General features: G+C 35.8%; 3 protein-coding genes across 7 annotated transcripts in view; 1 reads left to right on the forward strand and 2 right to left on the reverse strand.

The window, feature by feature from the left end:
* Positions 1-6,582, forward strand: part of LOC103331843 (peroxisomal membrane protein 11D) — a 51,122-nt gene extending 44,540 nt beyond the window's left edge. The window contains exons 1-8 of one of the 3 annotated variants that reach the window (XM_089053406.1): positions 3,496-3,669; positions 4,857-5,063; positions 5,324-5,398; positions 5,492-5,566; positions 5,666-5,746; positions 5,848-5,922; positions 6,030-6,203; positions 6,354-6,582. In XM_089053406.1, coding sequence (XP_088909532.1) covers positions 4,872-5,063; positions 5,324-5,398; positions 5,492-5,566; positions 5,666-5,746; positions 5,848-5,922; positions 6,030-6,203; positions 6,354-6,389 — 708 coding nt within the window. In that variant the 5' untranslated portion in view covers positions 3,496-3,669; positions 4,857-4,871 and the 3' untranslated portion in view covers positions 6,390-6,582. Of the gene's footprint in view, positions 1-3,495; positions 3,773-4,856; positions 5,064-5,323; positions 5,399-5,491; positions 5,567-5,665; positions 5,747-5,847; positions 5,923-6,029; positions 6,204-6,353 lie in introns of those variants that run through there. The other 2 variants (XM_008234508.3, XM_089053407.1) reach the window with 2 other exon arrangements.
* A 516-nt stretch (positions 6,583-7,098) lies between these two features.
* Positions 7,099-11,812, reverse strand: LOC103331844 (F-box family protein). Of its 2 annotated transcripts, none has more exons than XM_008234510.3 (6): positions 11,668-11,812; positions 10,915-11,088; positions 10,016-10,429; positions 9,738-9,901; positions 9,175-9,293; positions 7,099-7,641 (listed from the first exon to the last, which is right to left on the reverse strand). In XM_008234510.3, exons 2-6 carry the CDS (start codon positions 11,039-11,041, stop codon positions 7,356-7,358), a joined length of 1,110 nt encoding a protein of 369 aa, XP_008232732.2. In that variant the 5' UTR covers positions 11,042-11,088; positions 11,668-11,812; the 3' UTR covers positions 7,099-7,355. The 2 variants fall into 2 exon arrangements, with proteins under 2 accessions (XP_008232732.2, XP_008232731.2); XM_008234509.3 differs by having other exon boundaries at positions 11,646-11,763.
* A 2,686-nt stretch (positions 11,813-14,498) lies between these two features.
* PP2-A13 (phloem protein 2-A13) lies at positions 14,499-16,661 on the reverse strand. 2 transcript variants are annotated; one of them, XM_008234512.3, is made up of 3 exons: positions 15,585-16,661; positions 15,385-15,470; positions 14,499-15,151 (listed from the first exon to the last, which is right to left on the reverse strand). In XM_008234512.3, exons 1-3 carry the CDS (start codon positions 15,897-15,899, stop codon positions 14,740-14,742), a joined length of 813 nt encoding a protein of 270 aa, XP_008232734.1. In that variant the 5' UTR covers positions 15,900-16,661; the 3' UTR covers positions 14,499-14,739. The 2 variants fall into 2 exon arrangements, with proteins under 2 accessions (XP_008232734.1, XP_008232733.1); XM_008234511.3 differs by having other exon boundaries at positions 15,352-15,470.
* Between the last annotated feature and the right edge of the window lie 439 nt (positions 16,662-17,100).

The raw sequence follows: 17,100 nt of genomic DNA on the forward strand, positions 1-17,100 counted from the left end.
TTATCAAAGTCTTCAACCAATATAAATTTAATAGTCATCAAGTACCAATAACAAATAACTGGATGCAAGGAGATCTCTGCCTTCACTTTAATCCTTTGAAAGATGCACCCTTATCTTCATTTTCTTCTTTTTTATTCCCTTTGGGGATGGGTAACTTTCAGTCAATCGAAATTAATACAACCAAGCTCATCAATAAAAAAAAAAAAAAACCAACCAAAGTTAAGAAGTAGAGGTGAACCATCTTGTTACCTCTAATATTAGTGTCAAACAAAGTAGAGCAAATATTCAGTTATGCTAAGATACGCTTATATTTTTATTTTTCTCCAATATGGAGGTATTTATACAAGTACAAAGATGTGTTAACCTTAAATAAAGTAGGAAATATATCTAAATTACAATATGAAGTAAATATAAATTACAATAGGAAAAAAATCTCAATTATAATAGGACTAGATAAATGGGTAATTAACCAAAGTCCTAACATAGTAAGGAACCCAAATCCTAACTAAGTAAGGACTCGCCAACACTCCCCCTCAAGTTGGGGCAAAGATATTTCACATGTCCAACTTGACAAGCGAGTCATAGAACACCATACTCAACACTGACCAATCGAACAACTGTAGAGATATGACAAGCGAGTCATAGACACCATACTCGACATTGACCAATCGAACAACTGTAGAGAAGGCCTTGTCATAAACCATAAGTGAAACAACTAACAAACCCTAACAAATATGGCACATAGAAGAACACATAAACCCCGTAAGCACGACAGCAGATAAGGCATAACTCAGAAACCCTATGAGCACGGCAATAGGTAAAGCGAATCTGGATGCCCTGTGAGCGGCGATAGATAAAGGCAGAACACAGAAGTCATGTGAGCACGGCAGTAGATAGGTAGAAACCAAACCCTAAAAAATAGGTAGGGCAAGGTCAACGATCATGATCGCAGCGGAAAAACACACCAGCAAAGACACGAACATGGTAGAAGCAACAACAACAATGTCCCCAGACAAGAGACAACAAAACTGACAGCAGTAAGAGCAACACAAGGCATTGGCACTAGCAAGAGCAATATAAGGCAAGGACATAACATGCATCATCAACAGTAATCAACACTGTTCCCAGCAAGAGTCATAATAAGCAAGAGCAATAACATTGTCCCCAGTAAGGGACCCAACAGATATGAGCAACGGTACTGGCACCAGCAAAGGACATAGTAGTTAGCAACAATAACAATGACAAATACTTTCATTATTGCATAGACAACTTCTTTTCACTCCCCCTGGGCAAACAATTGTGGTAGCAGCAACAACAGTGACAACTTCCTCAAATGAGGGGCAGTGTCACTCCCTTAAATGAGAGGACCAGAGCGACTGTGTAAAGGGAACAAATGCAGTGTAGCTCGGCAAGACAGAGAGAGACAAAGGTCAGCTAGGAGAAGGCTCTGCGATCGGTGACAAGGCTCGCAGAGGTTTAAGATGGCTCGGTGAGCAGTGACGAGGCTCACAGAGGAAAGAGATCAGGCAATCAATGGCCAAGGGGCGTGTTGCCCATATGGTATACATTTAAAAGAGAGGCTCAGGTGTGAGTGCAAGAGACTGAAACTAACATGGGCTCAATTTGATTTTAACATAAAGCAAGCTCATAGAGAGATGAAGAGTATAAGAAAAAAGGCAGCAGCAAGCATAGGTGGAGAAAAAGAAAGGTAATGACTCAACATAAACACGGTAAGGACAGAGACAAGGGTAAAATTGTAGAAAGGTGCGGCTATGGCTATGGCAGAAGAAATATATGTTGATTATGAAGGAAAGGAGAAACGGGGATTTACAGCAAGGTGAAGACCCATGATGGGTTAGGAATGAGGAACGCCAACGACTCTCAATTTGTCAGAGGATCTCAAGGATTAGCAACGACTCTCAAGGAGACCGCAAACACAGGTCACAAGAAAACCTAGGCTCTTATACCATGTCAAACAAAGTAAGGCAAATATTCAGTTATGCTAAGATACGCTCATATTTTTATTCTTCTCCAATATAGAGATATTTATACAAGTACAAAGATGTGTTAACCCTAAATAAAATAGGAAATATATTTAAATTACAATAGGAAGTAAATATAAATTACAATATGAAATAAATCTCAATTATAATAGGACTAGATAAATGGGTAATTAACCAAAGTCCTAACATAGTAAGGAACCCAAATCCTAACTAGGTAAGGACTCGCCAACAATTAGTGCATAGCAGCAAACAAGATGCAATCTTTCTTTTATAAAGGGGTTAATATCTGCTGAACGAGTTCTGCAAAAAAAAAAAAACACATATATATATATATATATATTTGAGCTTTAGTTTAGGGATATCTTTGTAGGACTCACTCCTTATTGTATTTCACTAATCCAAACTGTCTATTTGTAGATATTCATTCAAATATCATCTTTATAAAAATAAAAAAAAATCACTTGAATCCGATATCATTTGACCACTCAATTAAATTATTGAATTTTAATACTTTCTTGAAGTATCGTGTTCTTTGATTTTGTATAACAAAATTAGACGTCGAAACGGTTTCCAAGTTGTCTAATTTTTTGCAAAGATGATCTATGAATGTAAATTTTAAAAAAAAAAGATTGTTTGGATCGTTGAAAATTTGTAGGAGACCCTAAACAGTGTTTTTATTTGAGGAATCCCTTAATAGAATGGAACTATATATATAATGATTTTTGAGTTGATAGCACACCAGTACTTTGAGATCATCCAATGAATTTATCCAATATAAATGTTGGATAGAGGGATTCTTTGCACTCAACTCAAATATTTAGATTGATTCAGATGTCTTGAATAACACAAGTAAATACATAGTCTGCCTTAATCATTTGCAGTCATGTAATTCTTAAAAAACAACAAACTATTTTTCTTTATATATCCGATGATGATAAAGAAAGGGGAATGCAATCTTCAATCTTGTAAGTACCTAATAAGTTCATTAAAAATAATAATAATAAGTGTAAGCATGCAGTCCTCGAATCAAACGGTGCCAATTCTCGAACCTAAGACTTTAGTTTTATCACAAAACCAACAAATCTAAACCAACAAATCTAAACCAACCTTTAATTTTCTTTCTTATCAATGAACATGAGATATTGAAGTTTGAGATTTTTTTTTTTTGATAATATTGTTTAACGTTGAGACTCACCATATAACATAATATACTAATTTGAACGGTATATTTTACAAAGTATATAAATAAAAGAGAGAATTGACGAAAAATCATATTTGACCAGAAACAGAAAATCTTGTGATGGAAGGAGATACTAAAAATATTACAAGATATGTATGCAAAAAAAAGAAGAAAAGGTTTTGTTTTGTTCAAAAAAAAAAAACAAGAAATAAAATAGAGGATGGAGCATTGTATCATGACATGTGTCCCTGGAGGTAAGTGAATCAGCTCTCGTTGCGTCTTTTGGTTGTATGAATGAACTTTTTTTTTTTTTTTTTTGGGTTTTTGTTTGTTTGTACGGGAAAAGAGAGGACCAAACAAGCCATTATCAGAGCCTATCAAAGAGAAGAAAACGAACTGACGGAGCTGACGCTCTGAAGAACCAGACCAAAGCCACCCCTTTCAGTTTTTGCTGTTTTCGAGGCTAGTTCCTTGGCACACTTTTCGGTACTCTCTCTCTCTCTCTCTGGATTTATAGATGAGATATCACAAATTCTATACCGTTGATTGTTGTCCTGTAGTTTAGGAACCAGAAAGAACATACGTTTAGGTACAGACTTTGATCTAATCTCAAGCTTAAAGCTTTCATTTTTTTTGTTATGTTCTTTCTGATTTTGAGGAATTGGCTGCTGGGTTTTGTTTCTTGATTTGTTTGGTCAAATTTTGATTTGGGTTATTTGGTATTTCTTGTTTTGGGTCATCTTGTTTGATTTGATGATGATATTGATTGCTCATGAGTTTATCTGGTTTCTGTTTGGTTTCTCGGAAAGTGATGAAATGATTGCTGATATAGTTTACTAATTGTTGAAATTATGTGCATATGTGTTGGAGCTGGAGTTCAGCTTAAGTTGGTGTGGACCCTACGTATGTTCATGCCTGGTAGATTGCAGAATATACAACTACTAATTTCAGATTGCCAAGCAAAACAGCTAAATGTTGTATATGATTAATGTGGTGTTTCACTTGCCTTTGCATGTAAATTGTTTGCTTCTTAAGATGATACGGATTTGACCATAGAAAGTTACAGTAGTCAGATGTAAATTGAAAAATTTGTGTGTGTGTGTGTGTGTCTGGAGTTCATCGGAAAGGGTTTTGCCCAATATTGCATATTCATGAAGGGTAGACTAGATTGCAAAAGATAAACTTCTAATTTCAGATTGCCAAGCAGAAAAGCTAAGTATTGTAATTTGTATATGATTAATATCGTTTTTTGCTTTCTTTATAATGGATATCATTTGCTTCTTTGTGATTAACAAAGTTCGACAATACAAAACTACAGTTGTTAGATGTGAATTGAAAAGTTCGTGCAAACACAGTGAAAGTTTTTGCCCTTAAATTTTTGAGATGGTGTGGATGAAGACTTCCTTTCGTAGAGATATGTTGACCAGATGAGATTCAGGGTTAATACAAGTTGAAATATAAGTATATCAACCAATAGTTGGTTTCTTACTTAGTTAATATGTCATCACCAAGAATCAATAGTTGGTTGTTTCTTGACTGATGACTTTATGCTATATTTCTGGAAAGTTCTTTTGTTCATATTTACAGGTTCTTTATGTATCATTTTCCTGTGTTTATTTTCATGCTATCTGTTGCTTCCCAGACTTATAAGTTACTTATGCTTACTTCATTAGGTTCAGGGATAAGAGATGAGTACACTGGATGCAACTAGAGCAGAACTTGCTCTTGCAGTTCTGTATCTGAACAAGGCTGAGGCCAGGGACAAGATTTGCAGGGCAATACAATATGGCTCAAAATTCTTGAGTAATGGAGAACCTGGAACAGCCCAAAATGTTGACAAATCAACTAGTTTGGCACGAAAAGTTTTTCGCCTTTTCAAGGTTAGGACCTGTGTGATATAATTATGTAGAATATGTGGTAAAAACATGCTTTACGACTATTGTGGTCCTTTAAAAATTTTCTTGTGGAAGAACTTAAGGGAAGAAGGATAGTGCATACCAAATGGTCTCCTTGAAGCGTTTTCTGATCCTCTCTTGCACTTATTAAAAGGAAGCAAATGGACAAACGAAATATGACACTGATCTTGATTGTCAAGCCTTTATATTTTTGAGCATTTTATGAATTGTCCGCTTGGTTTCAGTTTGTCAACGATCTGCATGGTCTTATTAGTCCAACTCCTCCAGGAACTCCTCTCCCACTTGTTCTGCTCGGAAAGGTATTATAATAATCTAATTCTTTGTCTTCTTATTCTAAAATCTAGATTCTTCTGCTTTGTCTTATTGATGACATTTAATCCGATGCTTTACAGTCCAAGAATGCATTGCTGTCAACTTTTCTATTTCTTGATCAAATTGTCTGGCTTGGTAGAACAGGTATCTATAAGGTATGTATTATCACATACTTTTCCAGTTCAGTTGTTCTTTACTGGGTTCTGTGACACTTATTGGAATAAATGCTTAGAAACTAATGTTTTTTTTAATAGAACAAAGAGCGTGCTGATCTAATTGGCCGGATCTCTCTTTTCTGTTGGATGGGTTCCTCAGTTTGCACTACTTTGGTTGAGGTTTGTTGCTTCCCAACTTGTGCCTCTCATTTACTAGCATGTACTGTTGTTTTGAGATGTGCATGGCATGAACAATGTGTTCCTATTGGTTCCTAAATCAGATTGGGGAGATAGGAAGGCTTTCTGGACAACTTAAAAAGTTGGAGAAGGATCTGAAGAATAGTGATAAGTATCAAGTATGTTGACCCGTCACCTTGTACAATGCATTGACCTTAAAATAATTGTGTTGGTGTAGATTACTGTATTCTTTTAACATTTTTCGTGTGGTTTTCTCTGACTGCAGAACGAACAATATCGTGCTAAACTCAAAAAATCAAATGAGAGGTCACTAGCCCTGGTTAAAGCAGCCATGGATACAGTGGTAGCAGCTGGGTTGCTTCAGTTGGCACCTAAGAAAATTACTCCTCGTGTCACTGGAGCCTTGGGATTTACTACCTCTCTGATATCCTGTTATCAGGTTTTTATGCTACCGAATTCTATTAGTGTGTGTCTTTGTGAATGCTTAATAAATCTGATGCCACCTTTCTGGCAATCTATGATTGGCCTCGGTCTTCTTACGGTTTCAGATTGTTTAAACTGATAGTCTACATTTGTTTGTGTGATGCAGTTGCTTCCAGCTCCAGCGAAGTCCAAGACAGCCTAAAGAACGAAGTCTGTTTCCTCAATGTGCTTCAGTCTCCTTTTAATAATTGTTTAGAATTGCAATATGAATCTTTGTTAGTGCAAACGTTTGGGCAATTTGCAAACTAGGAGGTTGAACTTAAAATTTGACCTTTTTATTGTCACTATAATTTCCGGTTCAATAGAAATAATATATGATGATGCTCTCTTTCCCATGGATGGCAAAATGATCATTTGACAACTGTATATTGAATGTCTGGGAGGCTTTGCATGCAGTTGTGAATTCTATCCCGACCCTTTTTTAATCTTTTGAAGACGAAAACTAAAATTACAAGGAGGGTCCTCTAAAGATCTCTAAGACGGTAAATCAAAATTAATATTACAAGCCACGGTAAAAGTAAAATTAGGAAGCCAAAATATTTTGACAGTGATTGATTTCGAAATTGAAGCTAATCTTACCATGTTTCTGAATGCAAGAGAGAAACTTGCGTGCTCATCATTTCCTTGTTTCTGAATTTGTTTAACGTTTGGGAAACTATCACCATCAACATGATAAATAGTTCAGATAAATAGTTCAGATTCAGATTCACCAAGTTCAAATGACTTAAATCCTAATTCTTTCTGTTTCTCCACCGCTATCTCCTTTATTTATTTTTAATTAACAATACAACAGAAAAGGAAAACGCCATGAAACAGATCTTAAATATTCACACCCCATAGCCATACCATACTACAACAGGAAATAATAATTACTTTGTATTGCATAGGATTAGTGTTTTTCAGCACATTAAAGAAATAGCTACAATAACAGTTTACAACGCTATCACATTATCACTCTCACTTTGAGTGGCTATATAGCACTCAAAAAACTAGGCCCCGGATGTCCAATTCAAAGCGGGAGGATAGGAGCCGAGGTTTAAACCAGAAAAAGAAAAATACCATAACATGATACATAAGACAATTACCGCAACTTGATACATACATACAGTTAAACCACGAACTCTTCATCCATTCCCTCTTCCGCGTCATTCCATTCAAATTCATCAAAATCCACTCCATTTCCTTGCAACATATTTACAAATGGCAGCATGTCTCTGATATCCCTCTCCAAGTCCAAATCCGCGTTTACATCGGAGTCATTCTCAGGTAAGCTCGGTTGGATGTTGCCCTTGGCTTGCATGTTGTTCTTCAACACAAACTGCCCAGACGGTTCATGAATTTCAACACCAAATGCGGGTGATAACGACTTTCCCTTAGCTTTAACATGAGACACGCTGTAGTATGCAAAAACAATGAACACAAAATTAGAAAACATGCAAAAAATACCCGCCACATACCTGAAACACTGGTCATAACAAAAAAAATTGCAATTTAAGAAACAAACACAACTGAAATTCAGTTTAGATACCCAGTGTCCTGTCATTCTCATAAACAGTTGAGCTACATTCAGATGAGAAAAAGAGGTTTTTTCCACTATCACATGAGACCTTCTCTATAATCCAAACATGTGAAAGAACAAAGTAGCAAAATTTCCCCATGTGAGGGGCATCAAATGGCAGGAAACAACCAAGTACTAAAGTGGGTTATTGAATCAGCTAGTTAAAATGCAAAACTGACACTTCCTGCTCATCTATTCCATTGAGAAATATTCTGCACTCCTCATGGGGTGTAATATTTCTGTCTGCTCATCTATTACATCGTCATGTTTCCATCCAGAAACCCATGTGTCAGCAATAACATTTACCTGCTCTAGAACCTAGAACCTAAAAGATGCCCTTTTCTTTTCCTTTGCATTATGGAATGTTTGTCCATTTTCATTACATCAACATACAGGAACATAAGAAAGAGGGTTGTTCAAGCCTATATCTTATGATACTGTCAGCTGGTATGATTTTTCTTTCTTATTTAACAGAAATATCAAAGACCATAACATGATAATAGGCAGGACATAGTACACTTCTATTTCTTAAACGCCAAAGAGAAGATCACAGACCAACGGAATATATTAGGAGAAATTCATAAATAAAGAAAACGTGTTTCTTCATATAACATACACATACACAATGAATCGTGAGAATTAATTTTGAGGGCTTAAGGTGTCGGCCATAATAATCTTTAAAGACTAAGTATTGAAATGAGCAAAGAAGAAGAGTGGAGCTATTATCACCCAACAGCCCACTGTTCCCGTCCTGCAATTTTTTCTTCTTTTTTATGAGCACGAGTTTTTTTTTTTTTTCGGGAAAAAGATTATGAGCACGAGTTTTCATTCTGTTAAAACATATTACTCAACCAACTCACCAGTACTTCCACAATATTCCTAAATGCGAACCCTACCCTTTTTATATCGGTTGGAACCACATCACCCCTTGAATGTAATAACATTGTTCTACCATAATCAAATATAATATCATGAGAATCAGTACCGGAAGGGGGTCAACGTGACTCCTGATCGTCATGTAAAAGAAGTATTAAACCAACCATATAAAAAGAGCCAGGCTACCAGTTGCTAAAAAAACCTTACTACTTAACCCGCTCACTCATATATATTGCCAGGTGTGAATTGTATAACCCCGGCTGGGGTGATACCCACCAGCATAATATTGAAATTAAAATAATGGCATAATTTTAGAATTATTGTGCTCAGTTTTTTTTTAAAAGTTTGTCCTTTCAACTAACTTCAGCAAGGAATAAAATTATATTAAAAAAATTCTCAAAAGGAGGTGGGATGAGAATTTTAAGAACTATAATTGCACTCAAGAAAAATGAGTACATGGCTTCACCAAAAAGAAAAAAAGAGTGGAACTAACCATATATAAAACAAGCCATCCATTTCTTGTCTCTGAACTCTACCCAGAAGCTCAATCTGCAAAAATCCACCTATGCAAAGAACTGGTTCCGGAAGCTTGAATGTCTGCAAGATATTTTCCTGTTTGTAAGGAAGTCATTGGTTAGCTAATGTTAGTTAATTGGAAGATCAGAAAGGTGCTTTAACATTCAAAAAAATGCTAAATAAATTTGTCAAGGGATGTAGATTTAAAATCGATGTAAAAAAGGGTAAATTGAGTCTATAGTCAATCATAAACTTGTGATCCTAACATTCCAAGGCTGCATCAAACATGTATCAAAATCTAAAACTGCAAACCCAAGGTTTCCGGTTTCAAAACTGTAATGAACGTCTACAAGATCCATAATCTGAAAACTTGTCTAGTGTGCATTTCACCCATTTTATCATATTTGAAGATTCCTTCTCAATGGAAACAGGAGGTTGCTTTGTCCAAAAAGGATATTATGTATAAACGGAACCATTTCACAACAAATAAGATTCAAATGCAGAAAGGCGGGGGAGAGTTATAGAACAGGTAGTACACACCTGAGTCATTGGGAACACTTGTGAAGTGTAGGTCCATATAAACTTGTCGTCAGGAAATGATTCACCCATTTGATCACTCTCTACATCCATGGGGGACTTGGCATGCCCAAATCGGAAACGCACAGCCTTGGCTGAATATATGGGTCCACCGAGCTGGAAATAAGCTGTTAACAGGAAGAAAGAGAGAGAGAGAGAGAGAGAGAGAGAGAGTCAGAGGTAAGTTTAAAATGTGAAAACAAATTGGAAATGTCCATAATTTCGGAAATTCAAACACTTGCCTTTGAAAGGCTGTATGTTGATTTCATTAATTACAACAAAATCAGACACCAGCTTGTATATCAGCACCTCAGGCACTGCAGGGTCACTTTGACCTTTACTCGACCAGTACGAAGCTCTCCGTCCCACCACATCTCTTGGCTCTAGAGTATTGCGAATGCTTTCTTCTGGAAAATTGTCAGTGCTGGACGCGCTTAATGCCCTCTTAATGGAATCCCCAACATTGAAAGATGTAAAACCAACAGCTAAAAATGCATAGACCCTATGCTCCCTTTCCAAGGTTTCCAATTCCTTTGAATTGCTAGATCCAACTTCTGCTTTTGTGTCAGGGTTGTTGATTTCAATCACTTGAGCAACTCTGGATAACTGAGGGAACAATCTCAAGCACAGCTTCTTACAAAGACCATTTTCTATCACTGCAAAACATAAAAAGTTCCAAACTCTTCAGTCTCATTTGGTAAGACAAGATGTCTTTGGACTAAAGGGATATAAATTTTCTTTAAAAAATAAAAAAATAAAAAAACCAACACGGGTTTCCATCATTCAAAATATCAACCCAAAACAGGAGTGAACCTTAATTATCATCTCTTCAGAAATCTGCAAACTAAGAAATTGATGCAATCACAAAGACAACAAGAAGAAAAGATATAAATTGGAGAATCAAGCCAGTAATAGAATATTCAAGGGAGAATAGAGACAGCACATACTACTTACCACCTACAAACAACGAAAATGGAACCACTTATTTTTCAAAAAACATAAAACATTCTATCTTTCCTACATTGATTTAAGTATTGAGCAACATGCATTGTGTATACCAGACACAATCAAAAGTGGAGTTATGCCTAAGGAAACTTAAGAAAGCAATTGAACTAAAATATGTCAAACTGTTTCAGCTCACCAAAATGACGCCAAGATCGGGAAACAGAACTAATGCGAACAAGATCAGTTGGATCGTCCAAACAAGTTAGGACCTGTATTGACATGTCAGGTTCAAGCCAGTTCAAGAAATCCATACAGGGACCCATATCAAGAGACTTCAACAAAACTCGGGTGCCTCGTCGAGCCTCAAAGCCTGATTTCACATTGTAAGAGACCCCTCAATACAGTTTAAAATGAAAATTGGAGACAAAAATAAGTATTTAAAAAATATTATATGCAATGCAAATTCCCTCCATGTATAGTGCTGTCAAACTTGACACGAATTACAATTCCTCCCAAAACCACTGAACCCCATCATAAGAACACTGTAAAAGCCAAAATTATAAGAGCTAAAAGCATCCGAATTCCTCACAAGCACAATTAAGAAAAACAAAGAAATACCCACTCCAAAAACAATCAAATTGATCACATTCCTGTCATGCATGACATCAAGTACATTACTTTTGTGTTGAAGACGACGGCGATGATAACGATATTGGTGGGTATAGGGACAACCACAAATTTTTCACATTATCTATGGTTTAGAAAACATTAAATCATAAAACAAAAATTCAAAACTGTAAACTTATATGTTCGTAAACAAAAATGCAGCAAATCGAGGAAATTGAAGCGAACCGTCAGTGGGAAAAAGAGAAATTGGAACAAATCTTTATTCAAAAGAAAATACAAGAGAACAAGTAGAGAACTTACAAGAAAGCATCGAATTTTTTACCTTTTGTTCACGAGCAAAAGTGTCTCTGAAATGCTCAAACCCTAAAAGGAAAAGATTGGAGAGGAGAGAGAGAGAGAGAGAGAGAGAGAGAGAGGCGAGAAATGTTAGTGATAAGCACAACAGAGATATGATTACCCAATTAAATCGTTTTGTAATTTTATTTTTGTTGTCTAAAACAAAAAACAAAAAAAGTTTAGCAGCGCCTTTAGCATTTCCGGCCGGGCGTCTCAAAAGGGTAGTTTCTATTTTTTGTGTTATTTTATGGTTTATAAATTATCTTAAAGAGTGGTGATTTCCCCACTCCTTTTTCTCCTATTTTATCTACTTATACTCCTTTTTTATAACTAAAAAATGAGTGTAAGTGGATAAAATAGAAGTGGGGAAATCATTGCCCATTTTAAAAGATAATAAATTTTTGTTATTTCTTTGATGTCTTGGAGTGAGTGGTAGAGAAAATGAGATGCGCCCTTGCGGCCTAAGAAGTTAACGAGTTCATTAACAGTATCGGTAACATAATTTTTTTTTGGCCAAAGTTAGGAAAAAGTAAGGATTTTTTTCACCACACTCTTTCAAGATGTTATGAAAGAATAAGAATGTGAGGTCACTAATCATGTAAATTTTTCATAAGCTTGTGTATGTGCTTGTTGATCTTGAGAAATTAGGTACTTTCATTAATTTACTCTAAACTAATCTAATTTTTTTTTAAAGTTATTTGAACTTCGGTGTAAAAGGTGAGCTCATTACCTCCGTCAATTCGTCTAGTCTACTTCTGCAAATTATTATTTTTATCTTGTATTACTTTTATCATTTGATATGTGGTAGACCCTACAACATTACTTTGGTTTTGCTCCATCTGAAGGGACACCTTTAACCCTAAGCATTGCTTACTTATTTATTCAAAATGTATTTGAGAAAACAAGTTTCACTGATTCTACAGTGGATTCTGTTTTATGAAAAGGAATATAATTCTTTGTTCTTTGGACACGATTGCTTGGTGCGTGAAGGTCCACTCACATAGTATATTCATAATATTGTATAGTTTTAAACTTTTCATCATATAGCCATTGGTTAAAGGAGCAAAAGGTTCTCAGTTTAAGTCCTAAATTCGTATAATATATGTGAATTTAGTATGGTATTATCCTTCTTAATAAGAAAAGTTCTTAAAATAAAACTAGCCTATCTGCACGAGCTTCCGCGCCTGCGAGAGACTTTTTAAAAAAAATAATAATAATAATTTATTTTAGAATTAAAAAATAATAATGGGTAGTTGTGTTCCATACAAATAGGATTTATTATCTGAATTTTATTTTAATTTTAATTTTTTAAGTACGAAAAATTATGAATTTATCATATTATCCTCATTTAATTAATAATTTCAATTCTTAATGTTTGCATTAACCAATGTCATTTTCTGATATTTTGAATGTTTCACCATTCTCTACCTTTTGCTTTATATATATAGATAATGAGCTTTTTTCTTACTCCAACCAACGCATCTTAAATATCACTTGTCATGTATAGTTTTCAACTCTCAAAAATTACTTTTGTGAAATCTTACATATTCCTATGGTCCTTTTGGTTATCACTTTACAAATTTATAAAATGATTAAAGTTTTAAGTTAGTAAAAAAATAAAGAGCATTACTTGAGTGGCACTATAATATGATTAACTATAAAACTTTTGTGGCATTTGATGTTAAATTTGACTAAGACATTTCTCAAGATGCTCTATTATATAATGTGTATGCCGCATGATTCTTCTAGTTAGTAATTAAATGTAATACTAACTTTTGCTAGAGGCTAGATCAATCTCCTCTTTCTTTTTTCCTACAATCGATTGGTGGGGAAGGGGAAATCAAGCCTAAAATATCGAGTATAGAGATAAATGTTCTTAATCACTTGAGCTATAAGCCCTTTCCACCTCTAAACTCATATGCTATAAAATTGCCACCTTCTTTTCATGATATGTAAAGGTAAAAAGCGCAGTTAGTTAACCTTTGAGGTTAATGAGATGGCATGCCCTCAAATGCCCATTCAAGGTCCAACAAAAGTAAGGATGAATTAGTGGGTTATTTTTGTGAAAGCAAAGTCAAAAGCTCAAACTCAAATGGAAAAAGTTAGAAATGGTTAGGAAGCCACCAAACTGGCAAAGCATAATTTTGCTTTGCAAAATGAGTAGGTCGCCAATCTCCTTCGCTTTGGTTAATATTGCAGTGCAAAATAGGTTTTCTTACATAATCCAGTACCAAGAATGTAGTTGTTTTTGCTTTGCATAACAATAAGCCTAGTTGCTTGAATGAGGCAATTGTAAAAGCTTAATGAACATAATTAACAAAGTAAAGGAACACAAAATTCATTGTGTACAACCTCAAATTCTCAGAGCTTTAAGATTTTTGTTATAACATTTCCATACATGATTTATTGTCTGCATCACTCTTAGCTAAAGCCTTGTCCTGCTTTATGTTTCCCCATCTTTCAAGCCAAAACCCATCAGCTGTTACCTCTGCAGTAACCTGCCAATTTTGCAGCATTCTTCACCACAGTTCAATCTCATTTATACGCATCCAATCAGCCAATGGCTCTGTCTAGAAACAAAATAGAGAAGCAAAAATAATGGACAAACAAAGTAATGAAAGTAATGGACAATCTGCTAGTCAATTTCCCAGATGCATGCACAACTCAGTTCTTCTGTTGTAGGCAAAAGAAGATCCTGTCGCTTCCATTCCCTCGGCGCCCAAACCAGTCAAAGGGCTTCTCATTCAGTGTCTTGAGGGATTGTGTTAAAGAAAACCAAACTAGATGAGAAGGGAACAAGAAACAAGAAGGAAGCTCTTTGTGGAATGAAATTCATCGATTAATAGTGGTCACAACTCACAATACATAAAGCATTCTCTGCAAACCAACACTTCAAATAGAAGATTACATATACACATTCGACTTCTAAAAGACATCAGATGGCCCTAAACACAACCACTAATTTCAATCTTTTCTTGCTTAGAGCTGCCGCGCATCCAAGGGGCCTCACACTTCCTATAACTAGTAATTTGCAGCTCTACCTGCCCACAAAAACAAGCTAAGGCTCTTTTGCTACACCACTGGGGTATATTAACACAGAGTCTACGCAGACACCGCCTTTGGTGTGAGTGCAATCGATCTGGGTCATCGAATATTTGATCTTGATCAAAGCATGAGGATTGTCAACAACAAAATCTCCCACATGGTAATCGACCCAGTTTCCAGGATTATCCAAGTAACATTGGGATACAGCACGGTGACCATTAGAAGTTGATAGCTCGAACCTCACTGGTTTTTTGTTCCAGCCATGAACATGCTCAGAATTGCATACTCTGCGACCCAATCTCTTCGAGGATCTGCCAAGGTGGAGCCTAAAGAACAGGCTGTATTTACCTAATGGAAATTGAAACTCAAACTCTCCACTGACTTCAAACCACCAGGTTTGTTGGAGATAGGCGACTGTCTGGAATCTACACAAATGGAAAAGCAAACACAACAGATAAGGTTCTTCTGTCATTCAGATTTTATGGCATAAGACATATGATCATCATAGAAAGATTACAAATCAACAAGGTACATAGCTTTGCAAATATCGGGCAAAGGTGACAATTGAAGCTCTGGCTGGTTCCTGGCTCATCAAATTTCTAACATAAGTACTTTAAATACTCACCTAGATTCATCAATTGCTATGAAATTCCAATACCTCCTATCATCTATCCCTGTAATCGATAACGCCTTCGAAGAAATCGACAAACAGATACCACCCTTGTTTTTATCTAGCCAAATTTCCTTCACAAAACAAGAAAAGCACTCAAATTAAATAAACTAAAATTTACTTAAATGCAAAATGAACCTTCCTAGAGAGAGAGGAAAAACAAAAGCAGTGTAGACTAAGAGAGTTACCTTTGTGCCACCATCAAAGGACTTAGACCTGCAAAGCCTGGCATAGATATCCCTCTTCCCTGAAATCTTCAACTTAGTAGTTTCATCAAACACCCTGTCTACAATAAACCGATAATTCGGTGGCAACTTCGATTCCCAGATGAAATCGGCCGATGAAGCACCGCGAAAAGCTCGGTTCAACCGGGCTAATTTGCAGATCTCAGGAGGGTCCATGTTCATCAAAACCATTGCCACACAGCTCTCTGGTAAATCCCCAAGCCTTGGCTGTACCAAACCCTCCTTATCCGAAACTCTACCCGATATATTAGCACCCATCCCCCACCAAACCCCACCGGAAACGAAACCGAAACCGAGAAGCCGAATCCGAAATCCCAGAAGCCGAATCCGAAATTAGACTATATATACCAAAAGACACAAAACCCAGAATCTGTTTTTGGTCTAATCCTTGAGTTTGAACCTGAATTTGTAAATCTTTTGAGAGAGATTTAGAGAGAGAAATGTGAAGCAAACAGAGTCCAACCCTGAATTCAGATTCAAATACATGGGCTTTTCAGAACCCAGAAACTAAAATTTGAAATTGTAAAACTCTGCAATCTAATTCTAATCTAAGCTAAAATCCCAGAAGGGAAAAAGAAAGACAATAAGCTGAATCTTTGAAAGCTCAAATCTTTCGTGGGCGTTTTTAGAGGGAGACATAAATAGCAACGCCCCCTGAAAATTCTGAACTTTGGGGATCAAAGATCAGGGATTGGACTGACACGTACGGTCCAATTTCTTCTTCTTCTTTTTTCTTTTTCTTTGTTCTCCCGGAGACGAATTTTTCGGGATTCTGATTTGGATTTCTGAGGTCCACGAAGAAGCAAAGCAGCAGCTTCTTAAAACAGTGAAACCTCGTACGCGCGCACTGTTTTCGGAGTTTACCGCGGTCAATTGGCGTTGGATGTTTTATGCCACGCTGTCGTCGGCGCGTGGTAGAATTTAGTTTGATTAAAGAACTGCCCACTTGCATTCTTGGATTGCTTTTCCTCTTTTTTCTTCTTGATTTTTGGAGGATTTTTCTTCTTTCTCCTACGTTTTTTTTCGGATGTTTGTTAATGATGTTTTTTTTGTCTCAATGACTCAGAAGATTTGTTAAAGATGTTATGGATAACAATGAATTAGATCATGCTCCTTTTTGTCTAATCATGCAATTATCTATCTTTTTTACTATTTAAATTGCACATTAACATTTAATTAAACTATTTTTAAGAAATCGAGAATGTAATAAGAAACTTGAATATATGGACGAAAGTGAAACTCATGAAAAATTTACAAGTTCATCAAATTTGATGTAATTGACCAAATTTGAGAATTAGCAAACCATAAGGATCAAATTCGATGTAATTAAAAATATACGGACGAAAGTGAAATTCATGACAAATTTACATAGTTAACGATCTCGCATTAGTCCTTAAATTGTGAAATCAACTTGTGTTGTGTCCACTAGTGTCTCCACTTTCAATATTTTTCACCTTCT

This window comes from Prunus mume, linkage group LG5 (assembly GCF_029339155.1).
Source record: "Prunus mume cultivar Tortuosa linkage group LG5, ASM2933915v1, whole genome shotgun sequence".
NCBI classification, from domain to species: domain Eukaryota; kingdom Viridiplantae; phylum Streptophyta; class Magnoliopsida; order Rosales; family Rosaceae; genus Prunus; species Prunus mume.

Excerpts from the sequence above, each read along its gene's own strand:
- LOC103331844 (XM_008234509.3), bottom strand. Across the intron at positions 10,430-10,914 it reads CCGATCTTGGCGTCATTTTG|TGATAGAAAATGGTCTTTGT; the intron begins GTGAGCTGAAAC and ends TATGTTTTGCAG. Across the intron at positions 7,642-9,174 it reads GATGGCTTGTTTTATATATG|CGTGTCTCATGTTAAAGCTA; the intron begins GTTAGTTCCACT and ends TGCATACTACAG.
- PP2-A13 (XM_008234511.3), bottom strand. The coding sequence starts at position 15,899 with ATGGGTGCTAATATATCGGGTAGAGTTTCGGATAAGGAGGGTTTGGTA. Across the intron at positions 15,471-15,584 it reads CCTTTGATGGTGGCACAAAG|GAAATTTGGCTAGATAAAAA; the intron begins GTAACTCTCTTA and ends TGTTTTGTGAAG. Across the intron at positions 15,152-15,351 it reads ATAGCAATTGATGAATCTAG|ATTCCAGACAGTCGCCTATC; the intron begins GTGAGTATTTAA and ends CCATTTGTGTAG.